Source organism: Elaeis guineensis, chromosome 16 (assembly GCF_000442705.2).
Source record: "Elaeis guineensis isolate ETL-2024a chromosome 16, EG11, whole genome shotgun sequence".
Taxonomy (NCBI): Eukaryota; Viridiplantae; Streptophyta; class Magnoliopsida; order Arecales; family Arecaceae; genus Elaeis; species Elaeis guineensis.
The window spans coordinates 28,590,302-28,613,565 of NC_026008.2; the positions used below are offsets into that span (position 1 = coordinate 28,590,302).

Genomic DNA, 23,264 nt, shown 5'->3' on the forward strand with positions numbered 1-23,264 from the left:
TACTAGGATATTAGTAAAATATATAAAGATAAAATAAGAATAAATTAAAGATAAATTGATTTCATGGATTAGTGAGAAGGATCGTTTCAATTTGATATTTATAAGCGGCCTTCATTAACTCTTCGAATATTTGTTACCACGTAATTGTTGATGCTTATTCTTGCTAGTTTATATTGTGGGTCTTTATAATCATACATGATGGTTATCTTCGCTTTACCATTTCTACAATCTGTCTCCCCGTACATTCAAGGTAGTGATGAGATAATGCATCTATCTTACTCTTATATTCTCACTCCTCTCATATTTCGAATAGTGATAAAATAGGCGTAACTATAGATTATGGTTCATTCAGATCTCATTATAAGCCAATAATTCTCACTTTCTTGGATCTAAGTTTCATTCATTCGGTCTACATCCTTGGTGTTTCAGCTTTTAGGTTAGGAAAAATTCTAGGATTTGAGCAAAGAGAGTATGCGTTTTTACATTTGTTTAATCTCAAATTGGTTGCACATTGAGATAATTTTAGATATTTGTCTAGGGCCAAGGACCCAAACAAGTATTTCTCTTTTTATTTTATAGATGAGATCGTAGAAGATTGCAAATGGTATCAGAGTGGATATCTTACACGTTCTAGACAATGGGATGCTATAATATGGGTTTCTTTTGAAGTTGGTCATGAGGCAATCGTGATGTTTGCAATTGGATTTGATTAGATTTAGATTTTTAGAACAGTAAGGATATTAAGATTTGAATGGAAGGAGTACAAGGGCATATATTTGTCCTATATTAATTATACTCCAGAGAGTTCTTGGTTAATTGTATAGAAATCAAAAACTTAAAATACAACTTTACATAGTGTTGTTAGGCTAGGTGCTGTCTCATTACAGCTTTCAGGCATGATATGCGACTATTGACTACGAGACAAACATAAACGGGACTAGCAGTGGCTCAATTCCATCTATATAGGATGGGCTAAAGGAGCCTCCATGTGTCATTGCTGTGTATTGCCTGCATTTCAGAGTTCTTTTTTTTTTTGGTAGCACATTTCAGACTTCTTTGAAGCGTGCATTAGCTTCCTTTAATGGAATTATTTCTCTGTAATTAATACAATTGAAACATTAGCATCACTACAGAAAGCTAAACAAGTTCAACTTTGAGGTCAAGCGTAACTACTGATAATAATGCAGCGTCAACCTGAGCTCGCTGCGCTCCTGTGTTTATCGTGTAAGCTGCACAAAAAACCATGAGATATTCATGGAAGCCTTTTGTAATTAATCTCAAAACAAGATTGGAGATGTGGGAGAATTCTTTGTTTCCGTTTTTCCCTCTTCATGGTGGATTTAATCTATATCCATGGTTTAGATGAATTTTAGGGGTTCACTCAGGTTGATCCAAGTGTAAAAGATACTATAACGTTTAGTGCTTAAGATGAACACAACTTTTGAAGGACTTGTTTGCCTTTTTTTTTTTTTTTTTTTTTTTTTTAAAGGTTTACTTTTAATAGCTTGACCTCACTTTGAACTGTCCCTATTGATAAGCTCGTAGGAACTTTCGAGGCCCTCTCCAATGATCTTGAGATTGTGAGGACCAACCACATCTAGTTAACTAGAGGGAAGTCCGTGAGTATTATCTCATGGATTTGGGCATCTATCTATGTAGTATCGTCATCTTACTGGTCTATGGGCAGGGGGCTTTGGTTCCTGTTCTTGGATGGTTTTTGTGCTGTACTGGAACCCAAAAGTTCTGTTTTGGTGGCTAACAACCCCTCTTCCTGTTACCTTTAAAAAAAAAAAAAAAAGACCTCTTTTTGTGGAACTATGCTATGTTTTGGAAACTCGTTGATAGCTAGATTGGTACTTGTTTTTCCATTTGATATGTCGTTGCTAGCTGTGCAAGTGCATGTGTTGATCCTATGTTGGAATATAAGAGGGCTGGGAAATGGCATCCAAGTGAGAGCCCGTGACAAATTAATGAGTCACCTTAAAATGTGATATGGTGGCGTTGCAGGAAATTAAGGCTATGTTTTGGATTGGTATTGGTGGAACCGTTAGAGCTTTTAAAAGTAAAATATTAAAAAAAAAAAAAATGAACAAGTTGCATCTAATAAAATCAAAAAAATAAAATATTATGAAGGTAAAATAGAGTTTTTTTTAAAAGGTTGTTTGTTTTTTAGTAACTATATTTTAGAAGCGTTATTTAGTAACTAAATTAAGAAGTACTTTTGATATAATAAAATAATAATGAAAAATATTGCATAGTATTAATATAATATATTATTTTATTTTATATTAAAATATTATTATATAATATTATATTATTATCATGAGATATGTTACGATAATATAATATAATATTTAGAATAATATTTTGTTGTAATGTAATAAATATCATAATATATTATAGCTAATATTGCTTAATAATTGTGAGATTTATTTGTAAGTATTTTGGTCATTAAGAAAATTTTATTTAACTTAAAATGGTTTCCTGGCAGACGCTGGGAAGTATTTTTGGAGGGATTTCCAAATAGAATTTTTTCTTAGTAATTTTTTTTAACTTTCTATCTAAACAAAAATAGCTTTCAGATTTTTTTTCTCAAATATTATTATACTAAAAGTATTTTTGAATGGCTATAAAGTGTTTCTAGGCTCCTCAAAAATTTTCCGCAAAGCTTCGCGCATATTAAAATTAATCCTACTCTATGTACTAATAATTGAAATATAAAATAAATATATAGTTTTAGATGACATATTAAAATTAATACAATCCTATATGCTAATGGTTCAAATATAAAATAAATATAAAATTTTAGAATATAACTTGTGGCACTACAAATGTACTGCTATTTTTTTTTGCACATGATGTAGTGTGGCGTTATTTCAAGGATATCAATAGTCAAAGATGCAGCTTGCGATCAGTTTTTTTTTTTTAATTTTTGAGCCTAGATTTAATTTGGATCCATGATCTTTTTGTTTGGAATGTCATAATTTTTTTAAAAAAAATAAAAATATTTTCACGATTCAAAATTTTCAAACAAAAAAGTAAAATTATAAATATTAAATACGTGTTGAAAAATGATTGGACAAAAATACCTCCATTATATTATGATATCTTAAATCACATTATGATATTCTGCATACAAGAAATTATAATTTGATACAGGATATCATAATATACCATGAGATGTCATAATTTTTTAGACCATATTATGACATTTAACATGTAAAAAATCATAATATGTCATAAAATATCATAATATTTTTAAAGAACAAAAATATTTATCATACAAAATTTTTAAATAAAAAAATAAAACTGTAAGTATTAAATACGTGTTGAAAAATGATGACTACATAAACCAATCACATAAAATAATGTGCTCAATATCAGATTTTCTACACTGCCTACAGTGCACAAAGAATTTCTCTTTTCCCAACCGATTAGTCCAATCATGGCCCAAAATTTTCAAGCTCTATAGCTTTCAAGCCCAATTAGGCTCTAAATTTAAAAACCAAGAACTTTTGCAATCTTTTTTTTTTTTTTTTTTTTGTGAAAAGATTTGCAATCTTTTCTTTGATGATAGACAGCATTACCTATTTTATAAGAAAAAATGCTCATGATACAACTTCCTATCATAGTGGCCCAAGTCAAATACCAGTTCATGACAATATGTAATTAATCATCCAAGACCACCTTTGTAACTGGAGTTTTTCTGTCAATTTGAAGAATAAGAATGATAAGTTCTTCTGCTAGAGGAATAAGACAACAATTTCTAGTAGCTGATGCATTCTTTCTATTAAAGCAACCACTCTAATAACAAAGTGTGCTGCTCCAGATCCTCTCATGCAGGTTACCGAAAACTAATAGGGGCAATACTTGAAAAACTGTATGCCACACTATCAGTCGAAGATTTGAAGCATGTGAGGGAATAGTAGCAGGCACTTTAAGTTACTTCTTGTCTTCATGGTAAAGAATCTCAAACCTTGTTATCCTTGTTACAGAAAAATTTTATTGCCATTCTATACAGAACTATGTGCAGATATAAACTTGATCTGCCCTTCTGAAACAAGGATAGGCGTATGGCCTGTGCAAACCAGAGCTCCACCACTCTGAGTCTATATATCATCTCGTGGGTACTCTTTCATATAGGTTTCCATCATCTTCTATGGCCACACAATCATTTTTTGACATCTCTCTCTCTGCTTGTTGGTCTTAGTTTCAGTAAGTTTAGAAGCAGTTAAATTTCGCAATCTCAGCAATGCTCTGAAGCATATAATCTGCCCCATGACATGATGATGCTGCCGAAACCACTGAACTGAGAGTACCTCGGACTTCAAACAGTGTAATGCTAGCAGGGGGAACAATCTAAATGCAGCTCATCTACCCTTTCCTGGTCAAATCTAAATATGTGCTTAAGGTTTATGCCAATTGGGGCGTGGTTGTTTGCTCCATGATGTCAGTAAATGAATGCAACCAGCAGCAGCCAACAGCCCAAGCGCTGCAAGCGCCATAATCATCGCATTTGCAAGGTTCTGATGATAACCACCCTACAATTAACAGAATTTCTTGCATTATCATATCTATAAGCTTTCAATCAAGATATAATGATGCTTCCACAAACTAAACCAAGGTTTCTAAAGAGGTGAGAGATGAAGGACCAAACTTGTATCAGAACTAAGAGAACTGCTGCACTTGCTGGTGCCAAGGAGAAGCTTATCATGCCCCCACGCAGTTCATTTGGGACGTACCTGCTCAAGTAGCAGAATTAGAACTATAAATGAATCCTTTAAATAGAAACTAAGTGAGAAAGTAAGCATTGGCTCACATTGTCCTAAATCTTGCAAGTGAAGGTAAAATGAAGCCAACACAAGCATGGTAGACACAGAACAGCATTACTAGAACACCAATCTCCTGTTGACAGCAAATGCTAAAAAAATAAGTTTGTTATAGAATTAGACAACTTTGAGCTTGGTTATATATTGGTTCCATATTTAACTTGCAGTACCTGATAATCATAAGATACAACTAATAAAGATAAACCAGCAACAACATATGCAGTTATGACGTATTCTTCATTACGGAGTGATGATACCCCACCAAAGAACCACGGAAAAGCAGTGCTGCCAAGCATTCTTGAGCCAATGAAACATGGGTACAATCGAGATAAATGAACCTCCCTCCCATCTGCCTGAATAAAGAAAAGAAAAAAGAACGAAGTTCAGTTTATAAAATGAAACCTAGATGCATATTGGATGGGCTAATAATTCTTCAAATGACTGCTCATGATGTAATTCTTTTTTATTTTTATTCCAATACCATGCAATGAAGTAACATGCCAAGCAGGTTGCAAGAAAATATCGTCACAGATAAGATGAATTTCAACAAAATCTACAAGTGGGATGTCTTTTGGTTACTTATCCTATATGACTTGTTCAATTACATGGAATGTTGGAATACAGAACCAAGCTTCTAAAATGGATTTTTAAACAAAATTTTCTGTAGATCTATATCAGTGGATCTTTTAATCTTACAAAATTGAACATCTTCAAATGATTTAATTAGACGATCTATAATCCAGACAAGTGAATAATATGTTTCAGTATATTCTGAGAAAAATCCTAATCTGGACGCTTTATTTTGGTTACTTGTGATAAAAGCACTGGAGGGAAGAAGCGTTAGGTCTTAACTGATGGATCTTATCAACTATGTCAAGACTTCACCAACAAATATCATGAAATATTAGTATGGACAGCCCCTAATGTTGTTGCTATAAAACATTCCTCTAAACAATTGACAGTTCTGAACTAGTTCGTGTAGTTGGCCAGTACTCCACAAACAATCAGAAATGGCATCCTTGCATCATATCCTTCTTGAGCAAATTGTACCACAAATCTGAACATGGTCACTGGTATGATATTAAAAGAAATATATACTAAAACTTATTGATATGCATAGAATCCAAAAGGATCATTCTAGCACTCTAGAAAAATGTTGGAATGCACTTGCATATAAGAATCCCTTTAGATTGTTATTATTCTTAAAAGAAAGGAGATGCGAGATAATCTTTACAGAGTGAAATAATGATTTTTCTGCAGCAGAAATACAAGGCGCTAGGATGTCATATGTTTGTTGATGCTTACCCTTTTAGTGGCATTTATGTTTTGTCGGTCAACAGGTAGACTAGGATCCAGTCGACTGGATGTGTCAGATCCCATCAAGTGAAATGGAAAGACAAGGGTTTAAGTCCAGCAATCACCCAGTTTTGACCAGGCTTCCTCCCATCCTAGGTCTCAAATTTCATACACACACACTCACACTTACTGTAAGTTAAATCTTAACCAAAAATTTAATAATTTATTCAGATATAAAATCTGGATCATTGAAGATGATCTACACTGCAAAAAATGCATAATTACCAAAAAAAATCCAAGTATTTCGGTGACCTCTAACCTATGTGTCAAATGAATACAAAAGTTAACAATATTAATTGCACTAGTATCCAAACATGTATGATAGACTACGTAAATTGAAAATCCATCTTATAAATCATGATGTACAAATGTCACAACGTTAGATATTTAAATTCACGATGTTTTAATGATCAGATCATAGTAAAAAAAATATACTAATATAGTATCATACAATCACAACCATTTACTTTCACACCCACTTGATGCTTGGATTAAAGACCAGCAAAATATATGAAACCTTTTTTTCTAGGTATTTTTATGTATTCTAGATAATTAACAATCTAGATTTCAATTTAGATGGTCCATCATTTATTTTTAGTCATTAAAACTTTTTCAACACATGCATGCATGAGTACGTATTGAGTAATTAAACTTTAATGATGGTGAGAAAACACTAAAAAGTTTCATACTTCATTAGAGAAGCATTATAATTAGCAGCAAATTCAATATATGAAAACAAGAATGTAATATTATGATCTCAATGGTTTTGCACCTAAAAGAATATTCTTGCTTACCTTCCATCATTTATCATTACCAAAAATCCTGAAGGTGCAAGGCAAAATCAGAAAATGAGGATTCTGCATGCACTACCTTTCATCTGTCTGAAAGTACTATTGTAGTTCATAGGCATCATTTGACTTTCTAGCCAAAAGTTTCATTTTGACTGTAATATTTTAAGTTCTGACTAGGTAATCCTTAAGTGCAAGAACTTGATTTATCTACATTGTGTTTTTATCCAAGACCTGTATGATATTATTTGGACAAAATATGTATATATGTTGCATTCTACCAAGAGCAATCAAGTTGAGTTATGTGTATTGCCAGGAACGTGATTAAGTTATATGTCTTAAATTGCTAAAAGAGAGGCAAGGACATGCTTCTGGAATTGGGATAAACAAATTCCAAGAAAAAATAAATAAGAGATCTCATCAGCCAAGCTCCTATTCTGATTTTGAGGGGCAAAGTTCACCACTTAATCAACCTAAATATCCATTATAACTTTCATATTTCGGATATTTTTGGCCAGTGATGATGTTTCTCAAGCCTATGTATTTATAATGCTTTGCAAAATTTTACAAGGTACCCATCACCTTAAAATTTGTCTTCCTTCATGATCATCTTTCCCCACAATTATTTTAGCTATATAAGTTTTACAAGGAGGCCTAAAAACATCAAGGTTTGCCGCAGCATACCGAGTCGGATGGTAAGGGGCATACCATACCGTATCAATATATGCGGTATGGAGGGCATACTGACACTCGGCACACTAAATCAGCCCTGTACTGACACTGTAACAGGTTAATATTGATACGGAGCTTGGTACTGAGACAGCAAACTTTGCGTAAAATAAATTGTTGAAAACAAAAACTAATCATTTTCTTGCATATTCAAATAATGAAATTATGTCTAAATGATGACAAGTGTTGTTTAGATGTCTCATAATTTTATTACACAAATATTAAGCTATATCGAGTCAATTAAGGAAAAACAAAAGTTTCAATATAAACTCAGACTGCATGCTGGTCAGGTAATAGATAATCATAAATTACATCACATGGGTCAAAAAAGTATCCTTTCATGATAAAAGAAATCAAAGAAAGGTCAATACACATGATAAAGGATTTATGCATAATTTGATTACTGGGTTCTCATCCCAAAAGGAATTTCAAATATGTAGGCTTCCTTATTTCTTTGAGAAAATGATGACCATGCTCAAAAACAGCACAAAAGTGAATTAAGAAGGTTTAGTTAGACCACTACAAGTGTTAATCTTAGTCTGATTCTGAACAAACTTCAAGAGTGAAGAACATTTAGCAGGTTTACTGGCATGGGCTGATGATGTGCACGCTTATCAAAATAAAAACAGATATTGAAAGCAAGCACAAATCATTTGTGTTTTAGCAAACTTGAAGCATGAAGTGGCATCTGAAAAAACCCAGGGACTACTGAAAGTGGTAAGACATGCTCCTAATTCAATAACCTATGATTGAACTTGTAATATATGCTTCAGACTTACTAAATGATTGTAGCTTCTCCAATTATTAAAATAAAAATGAGAAAACATGGTGGAACTTTAAAACTTTAACATATATGCTCATCACTACCATTGAAGGTTAGAGTTCACACATCTGAATCTTTCTCCATGCTCTATGGGTTAGTTTGAAAAAGTTGGAAGCTTCACTATTGCATTGGAAATATATTAATTGAATGGCAGTATATAATATTATGAGGCACAAGTAATTATTAGTTGAGGTATATCTAGAAATATCACATTAAAATATTCACCTCTTTTCAATTGGAAATTTAGTGGATAGAATACATGTGACAAGTAAACTACATGAATTGGGACCTTTTTTTTCTTTCTTTGTTTCAAATATTCCTGCTGTGAGCATTCAAACTTGGAAACTCCCTAAGATATAACAACCACAGGCTAGTCAATGATATTTCAAGTCAGCTTGATACTTCACATTGTTAATTCTATGGTTCAATTCAGCCTTTAGGAAGAGTATTCAGTATTTCTGTTAAAACTAAACTACAATCAGTTTAACGTTAGCTTTGGAAATAATGCCTCTAGATAAGTTGATAGGAAATACAATTGTGAAGATGTGGATGAAAGAGCAGGCAAAAGGAAAACTAAGAGATAGTTGAAAGGCAATATTAACAGCATGCAATTTCAAAAGGAATATTGAGAAACATGAATGATAAATGATCTTAAGAAGTTATGAGCATCGTATGTTACACAGTTCTTAAAAAAAAATCACTAAACAAGGACTCAAATCATCAATCCAGACTACCCTAAATGAATGCAGGAGATCAAAATTCTGCCAAGGATGACTGACAATGATGCTGAAGTTTTGAAGCTCTCAAATGCATTAACACAGCTCAATAGCTCATTGATTTTCTATACCGCAATAGACAACAGTAATTTTTGCTTTTGACTCTAATGCAAATTTTGGGACAATCAATTTCAATTTACATTTTAGCAGGTCCAAAGATTATGAACAATGTTGGTTGCAACCTCAGTTAACAAATTCTTCACCTTGCACTTGAATCTCCTATCTTAGAATCTTTATCCTAATACAAGCATGCAATCGTCTCTGCATTAGACTAAGCCATAACCTTTTTTTTTTTTTTTGCTCTTCAACAAATCGATGTGCAATTAATTATGCTCAACATCATATGCAAAAAAGTGTTGAATCAGCATTCCAACTAGAAAATTGAAAACAAGTTTATGATTACCACCCAGCTAATGATTAAGGTCCATCAAAGTATCTTCCAGTTGAGTCCCCACTTTCCCATGTCACAGTGTATAGAAACTTAGGAAATAAGCAATAAGATATTTAGATCAAGCAAATCAAATCCTCACCACAATTTTTCAAGGGAACTAAATCCTTGAAATCGCTTGAGTTGCTGAGTTTACTACGATTGTTGTCAGTTACAATAATTGCGGGCTCTGATGGGCCTTTGGATATCTCCAAGCTATATATACATGAAGTCCTAAAATATAGCTCATCAATCAGATGTGTAGGATGGCTACCCGACATAAAGCCCCTTCAATATTCACATTATTTTGTAAAATCATGATAGAATGCAGTCTGGTTGTATCGAACCTAAACATCTTAGCATATAGTAACATGCTTTCCATGAGTTACCATCTCATGGTGGCCTCACAATATAGAACTACATTTTTTTTCTTCCAAAATTCATCCAAGTGCCACAACAATGATCATCCAAAATGAAATATAATAGTGATAACCAAAAGCAAACAGTCATAGAAGCCCTGACCACGACATTTTTTTGTGAACAATGTTAAATGAACCACATCAACTGAAAAAAAGAAAAAAGGCACTATATTCTTATATCTACAAAGTTCACATTGTTATTAGAAACAAGGGACACAACTTAGGAAATAAGAGTCTGAGATACAAGAATGACATGTCCTCAGCTAATATTTTAGTGAGTTGAAACATGGAACATAAAAGTGATGCTTGCTTTCAACTCAACAGTACAACATTCGAAAAAAAAAGTATATATCAGATCAGTAGTCTCAAGAATGCAGCAAATAACTTTAACGAAATTTACAATGAAAAATAAAACATGGCATGAAAATTCCATATAAATGGTAATAAGTTTATAGTAATAACATAGACATACCACTATGGTTGGTGCCCAAAGAATCCAAAAAATTGACGTCGAAAAATGGATGCTTGATTGAGCCCATGAAAGCAGCCATATCCTGCGGTCTGGGAAGCCCCAAAACAACAAAAAGCAAGCAGCAGCTCATAAAAGGGAACGGAGAGATATGCAAAAGGTTTACAATGCTTTAAAGTATCAGGATGCAGTCTGAAAGCATGCAATCTATTTTGGCTTATACAACCCAAAACAAGGCATATACACCTGATCAGACTCAGAAGGCCAAGGGATGACCAAGCAACCATATACCCAGAACTGCATGCAAAGATATTTAATAGCCTCAGCCAGCCACCTTTTCTTACATCACTAGGACTCCTAAACTAGCAATAATTAAAAAAGAAAAAATAATAGGAAGAAGGGCTACCCAACTACTGCTGGCTGGATCCCTCTCTTTGAGCTCTGTTAGGACTCCTAAAACAGAAAGAAATCAACCAAATCCTTTTAATTTAAGATGATTTCATGGCCATCCACAGTTTGACTCTTAAGTGTCAATTTAATCGTATCGTAGGCTCCTAGCCATATCATATCCTACATTTTCAACATGTGTCATATCTATATCCATGCTTCCTAGATTAACACCTATTTGGTGCCTAATTACAGCCGAAATTAACACAAGAAGAAACTTACAAAACAGTCTGTAAAAGTCAGCCAAGCAAATCCTATCACAATATGAAAATCTTATAGCTAAACAAAACAAAATTAACTAACTAATGGCCTGAAAAAGGCAGATCAAAACTTGTTTATGCTGACTTGTCTTCAACTAGCAAGGACCAGACAAGGAGATGTGCATGGCTGCTCCTTGTGTTCCTTTGACTACATCTTGCCATTACTACTATGGTGGGGAAAATGTTGCTATCAGGAAGCCCATGGAGGAAACCTATAGTTGGTGCTATCCTTACAGTCCCATTACAAAGTAGCAGGATTTCACCCAAACCTTGAGTTTTGACCTCTGAGCCAAGGCAGAGGTTGGAACTGGAACAGCTCTGGCAGTGGTGCAATGGAAAGCAACATATAGGTATGCTAGCACCTAGCATGTGGCCTAAAGGTCGAGGTACTTCTTGCAAGACATGAGTACTTGCAGTAACCATTTCACAAGATGATCCTTGGCTATTGGTTTAGGATTGGGTTCATCTCGACCCCAGTTTCAGGAAATGCCATGTGACTGCACTTGTTTCATGTTTCAACTTATAATAAGCCTAAGAATTGGTCTATATTGTTCAGATACGGTGACAGTGACAAACTAGACATCACCATTAACAAGACCGCAAATGCTGAAGTTATTAGATCGTCAACACCCTTTTTCAGATAAGAGTAATGTAGCTTTGACTGCTGATGGCAATGGAATGGATAGACAGGAGAAGTGATTTTCTCCATGCAAGAAGCTTGAGATTGTAACAGAACATTGCTATTTCATGAGGCATGTTGGTTTTTTCCTTTTGAAGTCTTACTCCTATTTCTACATGGAAGCGAGCTACATCTGAGTTGATGTTCAGATTGAAAGAATGGATACTTAGAGCATTAGCATGATCTACTGTTCTAATAGTTGCAGGCACTTCAATTGCATTGTATGACACATCTTCACCTTGCATTAGAAGTAAAAAAGAAATGTAATGAGTTAAAATATCACTGTTTGATAAATAAAACCAATAAGGAATAGAACCTTTTGAAAAATGTCAACCTTCAAAGCATGATTAAGAGTATGGATATTTTTAAATGGAGTATTTTTTGGGTGCTTAGTAGCAGTGTTTGCCATACCGCCCAGCACCACCCGATACGAGATTTACCATATCATATCGATATGCCATACCACACTGACACTATTGTACCGGTCCATATCGCACACTGATATTGTAAAAGAACCATACCGGTACAGGTCCGGTATCAATATAGTGAACCTTGCTCGGTATCGAAGAAATTCTACTTAGGATGGTGCCTATTTCAGAAATTCATACCTATAGCTACTTCAATCAAGGTTTTAAATCCTATAGGATAGGGTTGTCACAGTTTTTTCCTGGAACGGGATGCACAGCTGCCTCGCCCATCTTGACACGGGTAGAGGATGTCCCAAGACATCGATTGGGATGCTAGGACAATGACAGGACAGTCCTGTCCCGATGATGGGGATGGTACCTCATCCCGATATCCTGCAAGACATCCCATCAAGACTTGAGTCCTTGGTTTCAATTATATCCATTTTTACAAATTTGACACTTAATTTTAGATTTAGAGTTTGAAAGAAAAACAAAATGCATAAAGTGGTAGTTACGCATCCAAGATCCTAAATAAAAGGTTTTAGATCTACAACACTTTCATGGTGACCAAAGCGGAGCATGATGATTGGCTTCTATGTTATGAAGCGAACCTCAAGAACATCAATCATGCAATCAGCAATCTACAATCGATTGTTGATGGCAAGCAATAAGAGTTGGAGGGAAAAACAAGGCGTATGGATAAAATGCAGTACTTTTTGGAAAAGTTTGATATAAATCTTGAATTTGTGAAGAATTTTTAGGGAGATAAAATCTATCCCCTTTTTTTTTTAAAATAAACACAATAACAGCACTTATATACTAGGTCATACACAAGAGGAAAAGTCAAAAATATGTCAGAGCAACAAATGCTGAATTCAGAATCCTAGAGCTATAATTTGTTGAATCCTGCTTGGAGAATCAATCATAGACTGATTACAACTTCTAAAGGCAGCAAAAATGCAGCAAGTAGTACCAAAGAGAAAACCACACTTGTGCTTTCTTGGAGTCTTAGGGGAGAAACTAACAGATTTTGCAAACAATGATAGCAAAATAGAGGCTATGAAAGAAGGTAGCAAACCATAATTTATTGAAATATGAGAGTGAGACAACAAGCCACAAACTTAAGAGAGTCCTAAATACTAACATAATTGGAAAGTTAGTTACCTGGTTTCCTTATTTATCCAATACATTTACGACATACCAGCAGCATAAAAGAGAGTAAATTAGAGATGAAGTGAATTAGGAAGTTCCCAGTTGGATTTATAGTTGATGTGGTACGCGAACAGGTTCATTTTGCTGATGTACATTGAAAGACGTGTGGCATCAGAAGCAAATTAACAAGGCTGTGGAATGCGTTAGGAGCAAGGTTTGCAATCTTGGTACCAAACCCCATACAACTACTATGCTGATACAGTTTCAGTATGCCTGGTATAGGGATTAGTTCAATGTATGGAGATTTGGTATGGCCCATGTACTGAGACTTGTTAGCATGGTGGCCAAGTATGGGGTGGTATGCACCGGTATGGTGAACCTTGATTAGGAGACTTATGACTGGTCAAACTGGATCCACATTTAATTTCCAGCATGATGGATGAAGCCTCAGCACAAAAAGAAGCCTAATCCACCAGATGCAAATTCGAAGTCATCACATGTTAGACACCTAACTCACAGGTGACATGAGCTTGTGTTTTATGTTTATGGTAGAAGGATGCATCACATGTTACCTTCCAAAGACTAGTTTTGCACACATCGGTCTGAAAAAAGGCTTCGCCAGAGGCAGCACAGTTTGAATTTAGACTTCAAACTAGTTCTGTTGCATAAAATACTGAGTTAGCTTTCCAATACATTATAAATTACCTCAATTAGAGCTTGGATGAGAGAGTTATGGATAAAATAGAGAAGCAATGTCAGGCTGCCTGTTTCCAGTGGCACAAAATCTGCCTTCGAATTATCAGGCAGCAGAAACCTGCCATCAGATTCTGAGGCTGGAAACGACCATCAGAAGCCGGAAACCTGATTTTTACTCCGAATGGGAGCAGGAAAACCATCTAAAGGCATCTCATTGCCTTCCAGTGACTAGCAATGCAAATGCAGCCATCAGATGCCTTGAAGGCAACGTAACCACCTTGTGCAGAATTAACCAAGTTTAGTCCTTTCTTCAACATTAGGAGTGAGTAAGTGATCCAAAATTATTGATGTAAGGGGTTCCAGAACCCCATCAATACCTGTGTTAAGCCCTCAAATCACACATCAATAAAAGTATCTCATGAGCATCCTTGATGTGTTTATCAATGTAAGAGGTCCTAGATCCACTTTAGTTTTTCTCTCTAAGTAATGGATCTTACATGTGCTGCTTTTATGAACTCCAAAGCAATTCAGAGTTTCAGAGGATTTTAAGGATCATTTGATAACAAGCTAGTGGATTCCGGGAAGTAGCAAACAACCTTTAAAGCCTTTGGTAGATTCAGCACATTGAAAAAGTTTTTCAGCAATAAAGCAATTGCTACTAGGCAAGGTTTGCCATCTTGGTATAGGACCCCTTACTGGGACCATGCTGGGCACAACCCCCAAGCCAGGCTAGTCAATTTTATGAGCCGCACTCTCTCCACAAAATAGAAGTAAAAAGTATGATACCCACATCCTCCCACATAAGATCAGGAACATCAGACTTCTCTTGGGCAACTAAAAAAGAAGGGAGCTGGAAGTGGCAACAGAATGAGGTTGAAAGAAACCTTGTCATTTGCCTAGGCAAGCCTCACCCTTCTCCCTGAGCATTTTTTGATCCTTTTAAACCACCATTGATTATTTTTAGGTAATTTATATCTAGTTTTTTATTCCTGTTTAAAATCCTTTAAGATTTAAGACAAGAACAAAGAGTCATATAATGATATTTGCTGCAGTTAATAAAAAGTTTCAGCTCTTCTGTTTATTCTCCCTGCATTGCCTTGATGTTTCTTTAATTCTTGATTGATTGCCTCTAACCTAGGGTTCATCCCATCCCTTAAGAATATGTGTGGTGTGCATGCGTGCGTGTGTGCGCGTGTGCATATGCATGTGTGTATGCATGCATGTGGGTGTGCATGTGCGTGCGTGCGTGTGTGTGCGTGTGTGCGTGTGCGTGTGCATGCGCATGCATGTGTGAATCATTCCAAGGCCCCCTAACAGTTCAATATCAGTCTGCAATGATCTATGTGGCCTAGCATGAACTGGCGCACACAATATAAATAATACTGTGCTCATATGTGAGGCTGAGCCTTAGCGCAATGATAAGGTTGCTCCACTGCGATCTGAGAGTCATGGGTTCAAGGCATAGAAACAGCCTCTCCACACATGGGGATAAGGCTATATATATCTAACCCTTCCCAAACCTTGCAATGACAGAAGCCTCATGCACAGAGCCACCCTTTTCTTACTGTGCTTATTTGTAGCCAATATTGTATGTAGAATATAGTATAGACAGATACATGATGGAATCTAAATATTTTGCCAAGGTTAACCCCAAAATGTGAAGAATGCCTCAGCACTGTTTGCATTCAATTTACGAGTTACGACTTTCAAAACACTTCTCAACATTTTGTTACTTGTTTATGTTCTTGAACATTGGTATAGCAAATAACATCAAGATAATTGGACTCCAATTGTATATTTTCCAACATGAGTAGATACTCTCTTCGAAAGGATAAAGTCAAGATTATAGAGAAGCAATAGATTGAATAATGAAATTAGAGTACTGATAGTAGCAAAGTACTTAGAATAGTTTGGATCATTTTGCTTAGTTTAAGCATTCAGATCAAGTAGGACTTAAAAACAAATCCACCAAGGACCTTCATTTGGCATGGCAATGAATCGGGCAGACAATTAAAAATCCCATACCCATAACCACCCCATACCCATCTTGGGTTGGGTTGGGTTGGGTCAAGTCAAGTCAATAAGAGGGATCGGATTGGATTAGGTCAAGTTGGGCAAGGAACTGATCATGTAAATCTTATAAAATAATTATAGTTTTGAAAGGGAGATTTAGATTAAGGTTGTATTGGGTCGGTTTCGGGGCAAGGCATACCATTACCTGTTCGATCAGGTTGGGTATATAGTGGATCAGCTAAAATTGCCATCCTTAACCTCCATGACTATGCTTAGTACTATATTTTTCTCAGTCATTATTTACATGAATGACATGATTTTGTTGGTGATATTGAATTGAAAACTTCTTGCATACTGTTGGTCCGTGACATAAAGAGCTCTGATATATTATAATTTTTGGGGTTGACATTTAAACAAGTACTAGAATGATACTGCAGTACTTATAATTAATTTATTGACTCTTTGTCTGGTTTACAAGATGATATTAATGTGAATTTTTCGATGTTCACTTATATATCATTACCAACACGAGAAACCTATATTGCCATCCACTTCCTATATCATGTTAGGCTTTTCTAAAGAAGTAAACTATGTTAAGAAAAGAGTTGCAGCCAAGAACTTGACATGCTTTCTGCATACACAATTCTTACCATTAAGAATGTGTGCAGAGAATGATTTTCTGTAAGTCCCAATAATTGATTGTTGCTGACATCCATTCCATTCTTTCTGGATATAGAGAATGCTTATAATTGCCACCAGCGCAGCTGGAGCAGAGGGGGGAAAGAATCCTTTGCCAAAATCCTTGAATAATAAATTTGCCAGTCCTTGACTTCCAACAAGAGATGCAGATTCAAAAAAGGTCATTAGCCAAAAGGTGTCACTTAGAAAATCCTGCCTGTGACCTTGCTGCAAAGTAAGAAAAGGACATTAGCTGGAAGTCATAGGTAACATTACAAAGAAGTCAACAGCAGCCTGAAATTCAAACCTTCTCATGTTCAGTTACCATCCATGTCTCAAAGCAGAAGGAGAAAACAGATGAAGCAAGTGATAGGCATATACTTGCTACCCATACACTTGGATGCCTGCTTATGATTTTCAAGACACCCAGAAGAAGATGAAGGATGCAGAATAGCAGACAAGCCTTTCTTGGGCCTCTACAAATATTGGTAAATTAATCATTAATTTCATTGCATTGGATAACCAATTGAAGAAATCATGAATTTGATAATTTACTACAGTATAAATAAGAAAAATGGTATCTTTTAGAACATAAACAACGAAATCAAGAAGATAAATCATAATCCAATATCAAAGTATGTGGCTAACATAGATGGAAGTGAATCAAGTTGTTCATGAACAGCTCACTTTCAGCTTATTGACAAGCTCATTCAAGATCACTTAGCCAATAAACAAGCCAAGCTTGAACAGCTTTTGTCAAGCTCAACTGGAGATTGAGTTAGGCTTGACTAACACTTTCATATAATATGCTGACCTAGCTCAATCAAGCTTGGCTCGATAAGACTCGAATATATACAAATATGGTACTACTACATAGTATACCATTTCATTAAAGCTTTAATTAGATGATATTATTCAAGAGCATAAAACTCTATTTTATGCCTACAATTTCTAGATACTTCCATACACTAAGGTTTCAAGAGCTTTGCTTCCCTATTCGTCCACCCAAATGCAATATAAAATATGTTCCCAATTACAGTTACTAATTGCGAACAATCAATGACATTACCTAAAGAACTATAGAGCTCAGTTAGGAGAGTGGTCTATGATAATTACATGTCCTTTCCTACACCAGACATGAGAATTCAACGCTTGTGACTCTGTATCTGCACTACACCAGCTCCTGGTGCAATTAAGCACAAGTTAGATACTACCATCTTTAATTATTTTTGCTGGAATGGAGAACTGATGAGAATAAGCAAGCTATCTACACATTAAAAACTTTGACCACACTTCAAAAGTTCACAGTTACAACTAACAACCATCAGTAAATGCCAATCATCAATAGTGAATCTGATATTATTCACCAGCTGTAGTTAACTTGGATTATGAACCAAAATGCACCTATACTGTCCAGATATTATTGCCCAAATTTGTCCAGGCTCAAAAAGAATGTTGGACCATCAAGCATACTAGGAGGGAATTAAGCCTGCTGGAATGGAGAACTGATAAGAATAAGCAAGCTATCCACACATTAAAAACTTTGACCACACTTCAAAAGTTCACAGTTACAACTTACAGCCATCAGTAAATGCCAGTCATCAATAGTGAATCTGATATTATTCACCAGCTGTAGTTAACATGGATTATGAACCAAAAAGCACCTATACTGTCCGGATATTATTGCCCAAATTTGTCCAGGCTCAAAATGAATGTTGGACCATCAAGCATACTAGGAGGGAATTAAGCCCCTGCAGACTAATCAGCTACCGCTATGAAGAAATTTGATGTTCAGTGACATTCATTTGTCCTAAGTGTACCAAATTTGTGGTGAAGAAGATGTGCACTGAGATTCATTAGAATGTGAGCAGCCCTGTATCAGCCTGTAAAGCTAATTAACAAACCAATTCTAAGCCTAGAAAAGCAGAACCTTATCCACATGATGCTTGATTGGATTACTCAAGGTAGTCCTTCTGGCTATCCCAGTCTATGCACGAGCAATCAACTTCTGGCACACATCTACACAAGGCGGTCAACTTTAGAGTCAGACATACAGCCCATAATTTTCTCTAGAAAGAAAAATAATGTGAATAGCAAAGGCCTTCACCCACTAAACTGGCAAGCTATTACAAGGAAAAAAGAAAATAGAACTTGCAGTTAGAGGTGCATAACTTATTTGACTGGCTCTACTATGCAAGCGACAGGCAAGCTTTTGAGGAAAAACAATGAGTTTTGGACCAGATAGTTCAAGAATAATGCATTAATAGTGCTGGTTAATGGACTATGCTGCCTAGCAGATAATTTTCTCATGTTTCGAAAATGGAAACTAGTCTTTCAAATATTTCTTAAGAGTCATCAGTGGATAGATGGAGCATTGGAATGGAGACAATCAAATTTTATAAGGATCACTTGTTATGTGGCCCACCTTTAAATCATCAAGAATTCCTATTGACATGAACAAAGTGCCACACTACAGAAAGGTAATATTAACTACTCTTACAAAGCACAGAATGTTCAAGTGCTAAAAGAGTTATTCCCAGATGATACAAAAGAGGAAATCATGAGCCAAAATGTGCCTTGGCACTATTCCAAAGATAACAAAATTAGGAGTTAGGGCATTCACTCATGGACATATAAATGTCAATACAGCATATCATTACTCAAAGTAACCAAAGCAGCAATCAACCAACCAGAGGGAGAAAAAAAGGCTTCTCTAGTCCACCTGCAGGTCCAGCAATTTATGTCTAACTCTTTGCATGGCACACTTCATGCACTTTCTTTTCTTCAAACTCGTTTATATAATTTATACATCTAATTGAACCCTATGTCATTTCTCGGATGATGATATTGAACATATTCTCTAATATTGTCACCCGACATACTAGGGACAAATACAACATCACCTTTATGCATGGTCAACTATGATTAATCTTGGGAAAGGTATAGCCCAACAGTTCAGTTGGGCTGCTATTGCAAATTCATGTTGCATCCTCAGAAAAACATATGTTCATACATATTATCGATAAAGCTCAATGACAGCCCTACTCAGTCTTTGGCACCGCCAGCAGTGCCTCAGAGTACTTGAACTCAATTCGCAGTGCATGGCATGTGATGCATCTGACAGGCATTAAGAAGGAGATTTCAGAATGAGCAAGCTAATCAGTTGGCAATAAAAGTTTGTACCAAGACATGGCAAAATACTTAGCAGATGTTTCATCAACCTCAATTGCTCCTTTGGTCCACAATACAAAATGATTAAATCAATGATCACTGATTGACCCAAACCAGGTGATTTGGTCCATAATGAACCAAACCGACACTAAGTTGGAACAATTCAGCAAGTTTGGTCGGTTGGCCATAAATCCATCACCCCTCACCAGTTCAATGCTTCGAGAGCACAAAGGGGTTCTCATTCGCTGTTCACTGGTTCAATGGCTCTCCTTTGCTGTCTGATGGTTCGAGGGCACTGCTTTGCTGCCTAACACCATTCACTTCACTGGTAAGGCCCCCTCCCTCTCTCTTCCCCCTACCCCACATCCATGGCAGCTCCCTCCATTGCTAGCACTTCTTCGCCCATCGGGAAGATGCTAGGGCTAGGCTTGAGATTGAAACAAAGGATTCTTCTTGCCCCCCCCCCCCCTCCCTCCCTCCCCCCCGCATCCATGATAGCCCTCCTCCCCAGATTCTAGCCTTCCCCTCTCTCTTCCCCTTCCTCTCTCCCTTCCTATCCCTACCTCCCTCTTCCTTTGACTGTCTCCCTCTCTCTTCCTCTCTTCCTGTTTTCAATACACCCCGAAACGACATGGTATGGACCTGTACAGTGCCAAACTGATCACCGGCTGGTAATGAGCCTTGGTACTGATTTGCAAACCTAACATTAAATTGTAAAATATATACAATTCTAATGTAATGCCTTAGGGCCTTCTCTTACCACCATCTTCCCACCAAAAAAAAAAAAAAAAGACAGAAAAAGCAAGAGAAGGCAATTGACAAACCACAAGATATCAATACAGGGGAATGTCCACTATATGAAACTTATTCACAAGTTCAAGCTACCATACAATTGAAAGAAAGCATTTTGTTAACCATTTATATTGATAAAGCTTGCACCTACTATCATAGAATCTTGTAAGACATGAAAAAGGGAGAGGATGATCACAAGATATATCAAGACCAATAATAAAAAACTCCAATACACAGTCTTGTTTATAAGTAAGGCAACCATGGAGACAAGTTATTCATGGACAAGTGCAGAAAGATTTGAATTGAGGAGAATGAACCAGCATGTAATTGATATTAACTTGGATGAAGCACATCATTAAATACCTAGAAAAGTAGTCTAGTGTACGATACAAAGGAAAAGTGCATTGATTTTGATATTTATAAGGCCTTATAGGATGGGGAACATTTTGATTGACGAGCGCATATCTAACAAAATTTTAAAAAAAAAATTAAGTAGGGGATCTGACAACATATATAAATCAATATATAAAAAACGAAACCAAAATACCTTTAGGGTCTTATATATAAATCAATATGTAAACAACAGAGGGTCCAAGCACATTAGTGTGATTGAGATGAGAATGCTATGATAGATGTCAATAAGCTAAGAATAAGATTAGAAATGGGTATATTTTAGAAAACACAGTAGTTGCACAATTCGCAAACTAAATGTACAGAAAGAATGGACATGGTATCACCACAAGCAACAATAATCTTAGGATACCTTTAGTAAGAAGAATGCTTCAGGTTTATTTAACAGTACTAAGAAATCCTTGCTAAAAAAGATTTCATGGAGGCAAGGGAAAGATCTATGAAAAAACTGATGTCATGAAAAAAATTCAAAATGATGGATCGGAGAAAAGATGCTGCTCTTAGTATGAATAAAGGGAGACAGATCTGTAAAGTCTACTGAGCTGCTTTAAAACATTGATAAAAAGCCTTATTATCTCTAATAATGGTTTGGATAAATATGCAGCATGATAGGTGGTGCAGGATATGCACAAGACTGCACAATGAAGCTCTTAAATTACAAAAGCTCCAAATAATTGCACCTTCATTGAATATGTTTGTTATTGAATCAAAATTTATGCCCACCGGGTCTACAAGGGGTTTTCATATTCTCAGCCATTACGTGGTATTAATTGACTTTTGGCAGCCAGTGGAGCAATCCCACCATCTAAATTTGAGAATATAGAATGTTTAAAGAATTTAATTGCCAAGATGGTAATTTTCAGACAAACCTCAAAGTAGGAACTCATGCAATAAATAGTTATACTTAGGGTCTTCTACGCCAACCATGCTGTAACGTACACAGTATCAAGTTTTGGTTTGGTATATGAGCTGGACCGCTTCATACCCGCCCAAACTGAGTGAAATTGCCTGGTATCGACCTGTACCACCCAATTTTGGGCGGTACCATGGCTGGGACTGGGGAAAAATGTTGAAAGCTTGTTTCAATGGGATGCATACTGCACCATAGTGACTGTACCATTCCGACCATGTCGTACCAAACTGGTAACAGACCAATGTGGTTCCTGGTACCAATTTTGTGGACCTTAGTTATACATCTAGATCGTAACTGATGAAAAGAAAAGTATTCTAGTCATAATTTTCAAAATGAGATTGAAGAGCTCCTATTGAACATTCAAAAACTACAATAAGATGAAGGCAATTTAGGGAATTTTGAAGAAAGTTATTCATTTAAAAAAGAAGAAGAAGAAGAAGAAAGGTCTCCAGCTTGACTACCCACATTTCTCAAGAACGATGAGATCGTATTGACATTACTCTCAAATTCATCTCAAAGATGAAACAATCTTGTGCCGAAGTGGAAACAACAGAAACAATTATGAGATTTTAGAAAGTCCCTGAGAAAATCCTGATAACTAATCAAGCTATTGATTTGGTTAATTTGTCATGGGGTGATTAAAAGAAAGTCTTCAGAACAAGAGACCAACTGAAGATGATAGTGCAGCAAGACATGAATTGACTTGATGGGTAAACCTCGCAAGATGATTTCCGAATTCTATTCCATTAAACCCTTTCAGAAGCAACTGAATCAGATCAAAAATATATATAATTGGAACCTGATTCAGATTTTCATCATTTACAACTAAAAACTGAGGATACCAAAAATCTTTTTTCTTCTTCTTTTTTTCTTTGCTCTCTCTCTCTTTCTCTCTCTCTCTCTCTCTTCTTCTTCTTCTTCTTCTTCTTCTACTTCTTCTTCTTCTTCTTTTTGAGGAAGGAGTGGGCAAGACCCCACTCTGATCTCAGAGGATGCCAAAAAAAATTTTTTTTTTTTTTTTAAGTAAAG

The 23,264-nt window shown here is 35.8% G+C and overlaps 1 protein-coding gene across 1 annotated transcript in view; it reads right to left on the bottom strand.

Moving 5' to 3' along the window:
• Positions 1-3,669: 3,669 nt before the first annotated feature.
• Positions 3,670-23,264, bottom strand: part of LOC105059373 (uncharacterized) — a 20,718-nt gene continuing 1,123 nt past the window's right edge. The window contains exons 3-9 of the mRNA XM_010942652.4: positions 17,256-17,424; positions 16,921-17,176; positions 10,620-10,708; positions 5,000-5,182; positions 4,820-4,905; positions 4,658-4,742; positions 3,670-4,541 (exon numbers count right to left, since the gene is read on the bottom strand). Coding sequence (XP_010940954.1) covers positions 4,407-4,541; positions 4,658-4,742; positions 4,820-4,905; positions 5,000-5,182; positions 10,620-10,708; positions 16,921-17,176; positions 17,256-17,424 — 1,003 coding nt within the window. The 3' untranslated portion in view covers positions 3,670-4,406. The remainder of the gene's footprint in view (positions 4,542-4,657; positions 4,743-4,819; positions 4,906-4,999; positions 5,183-10,619; positions 10,709-16,920; positions 17,177-17,255; positions 17,425-23,264) is intronic.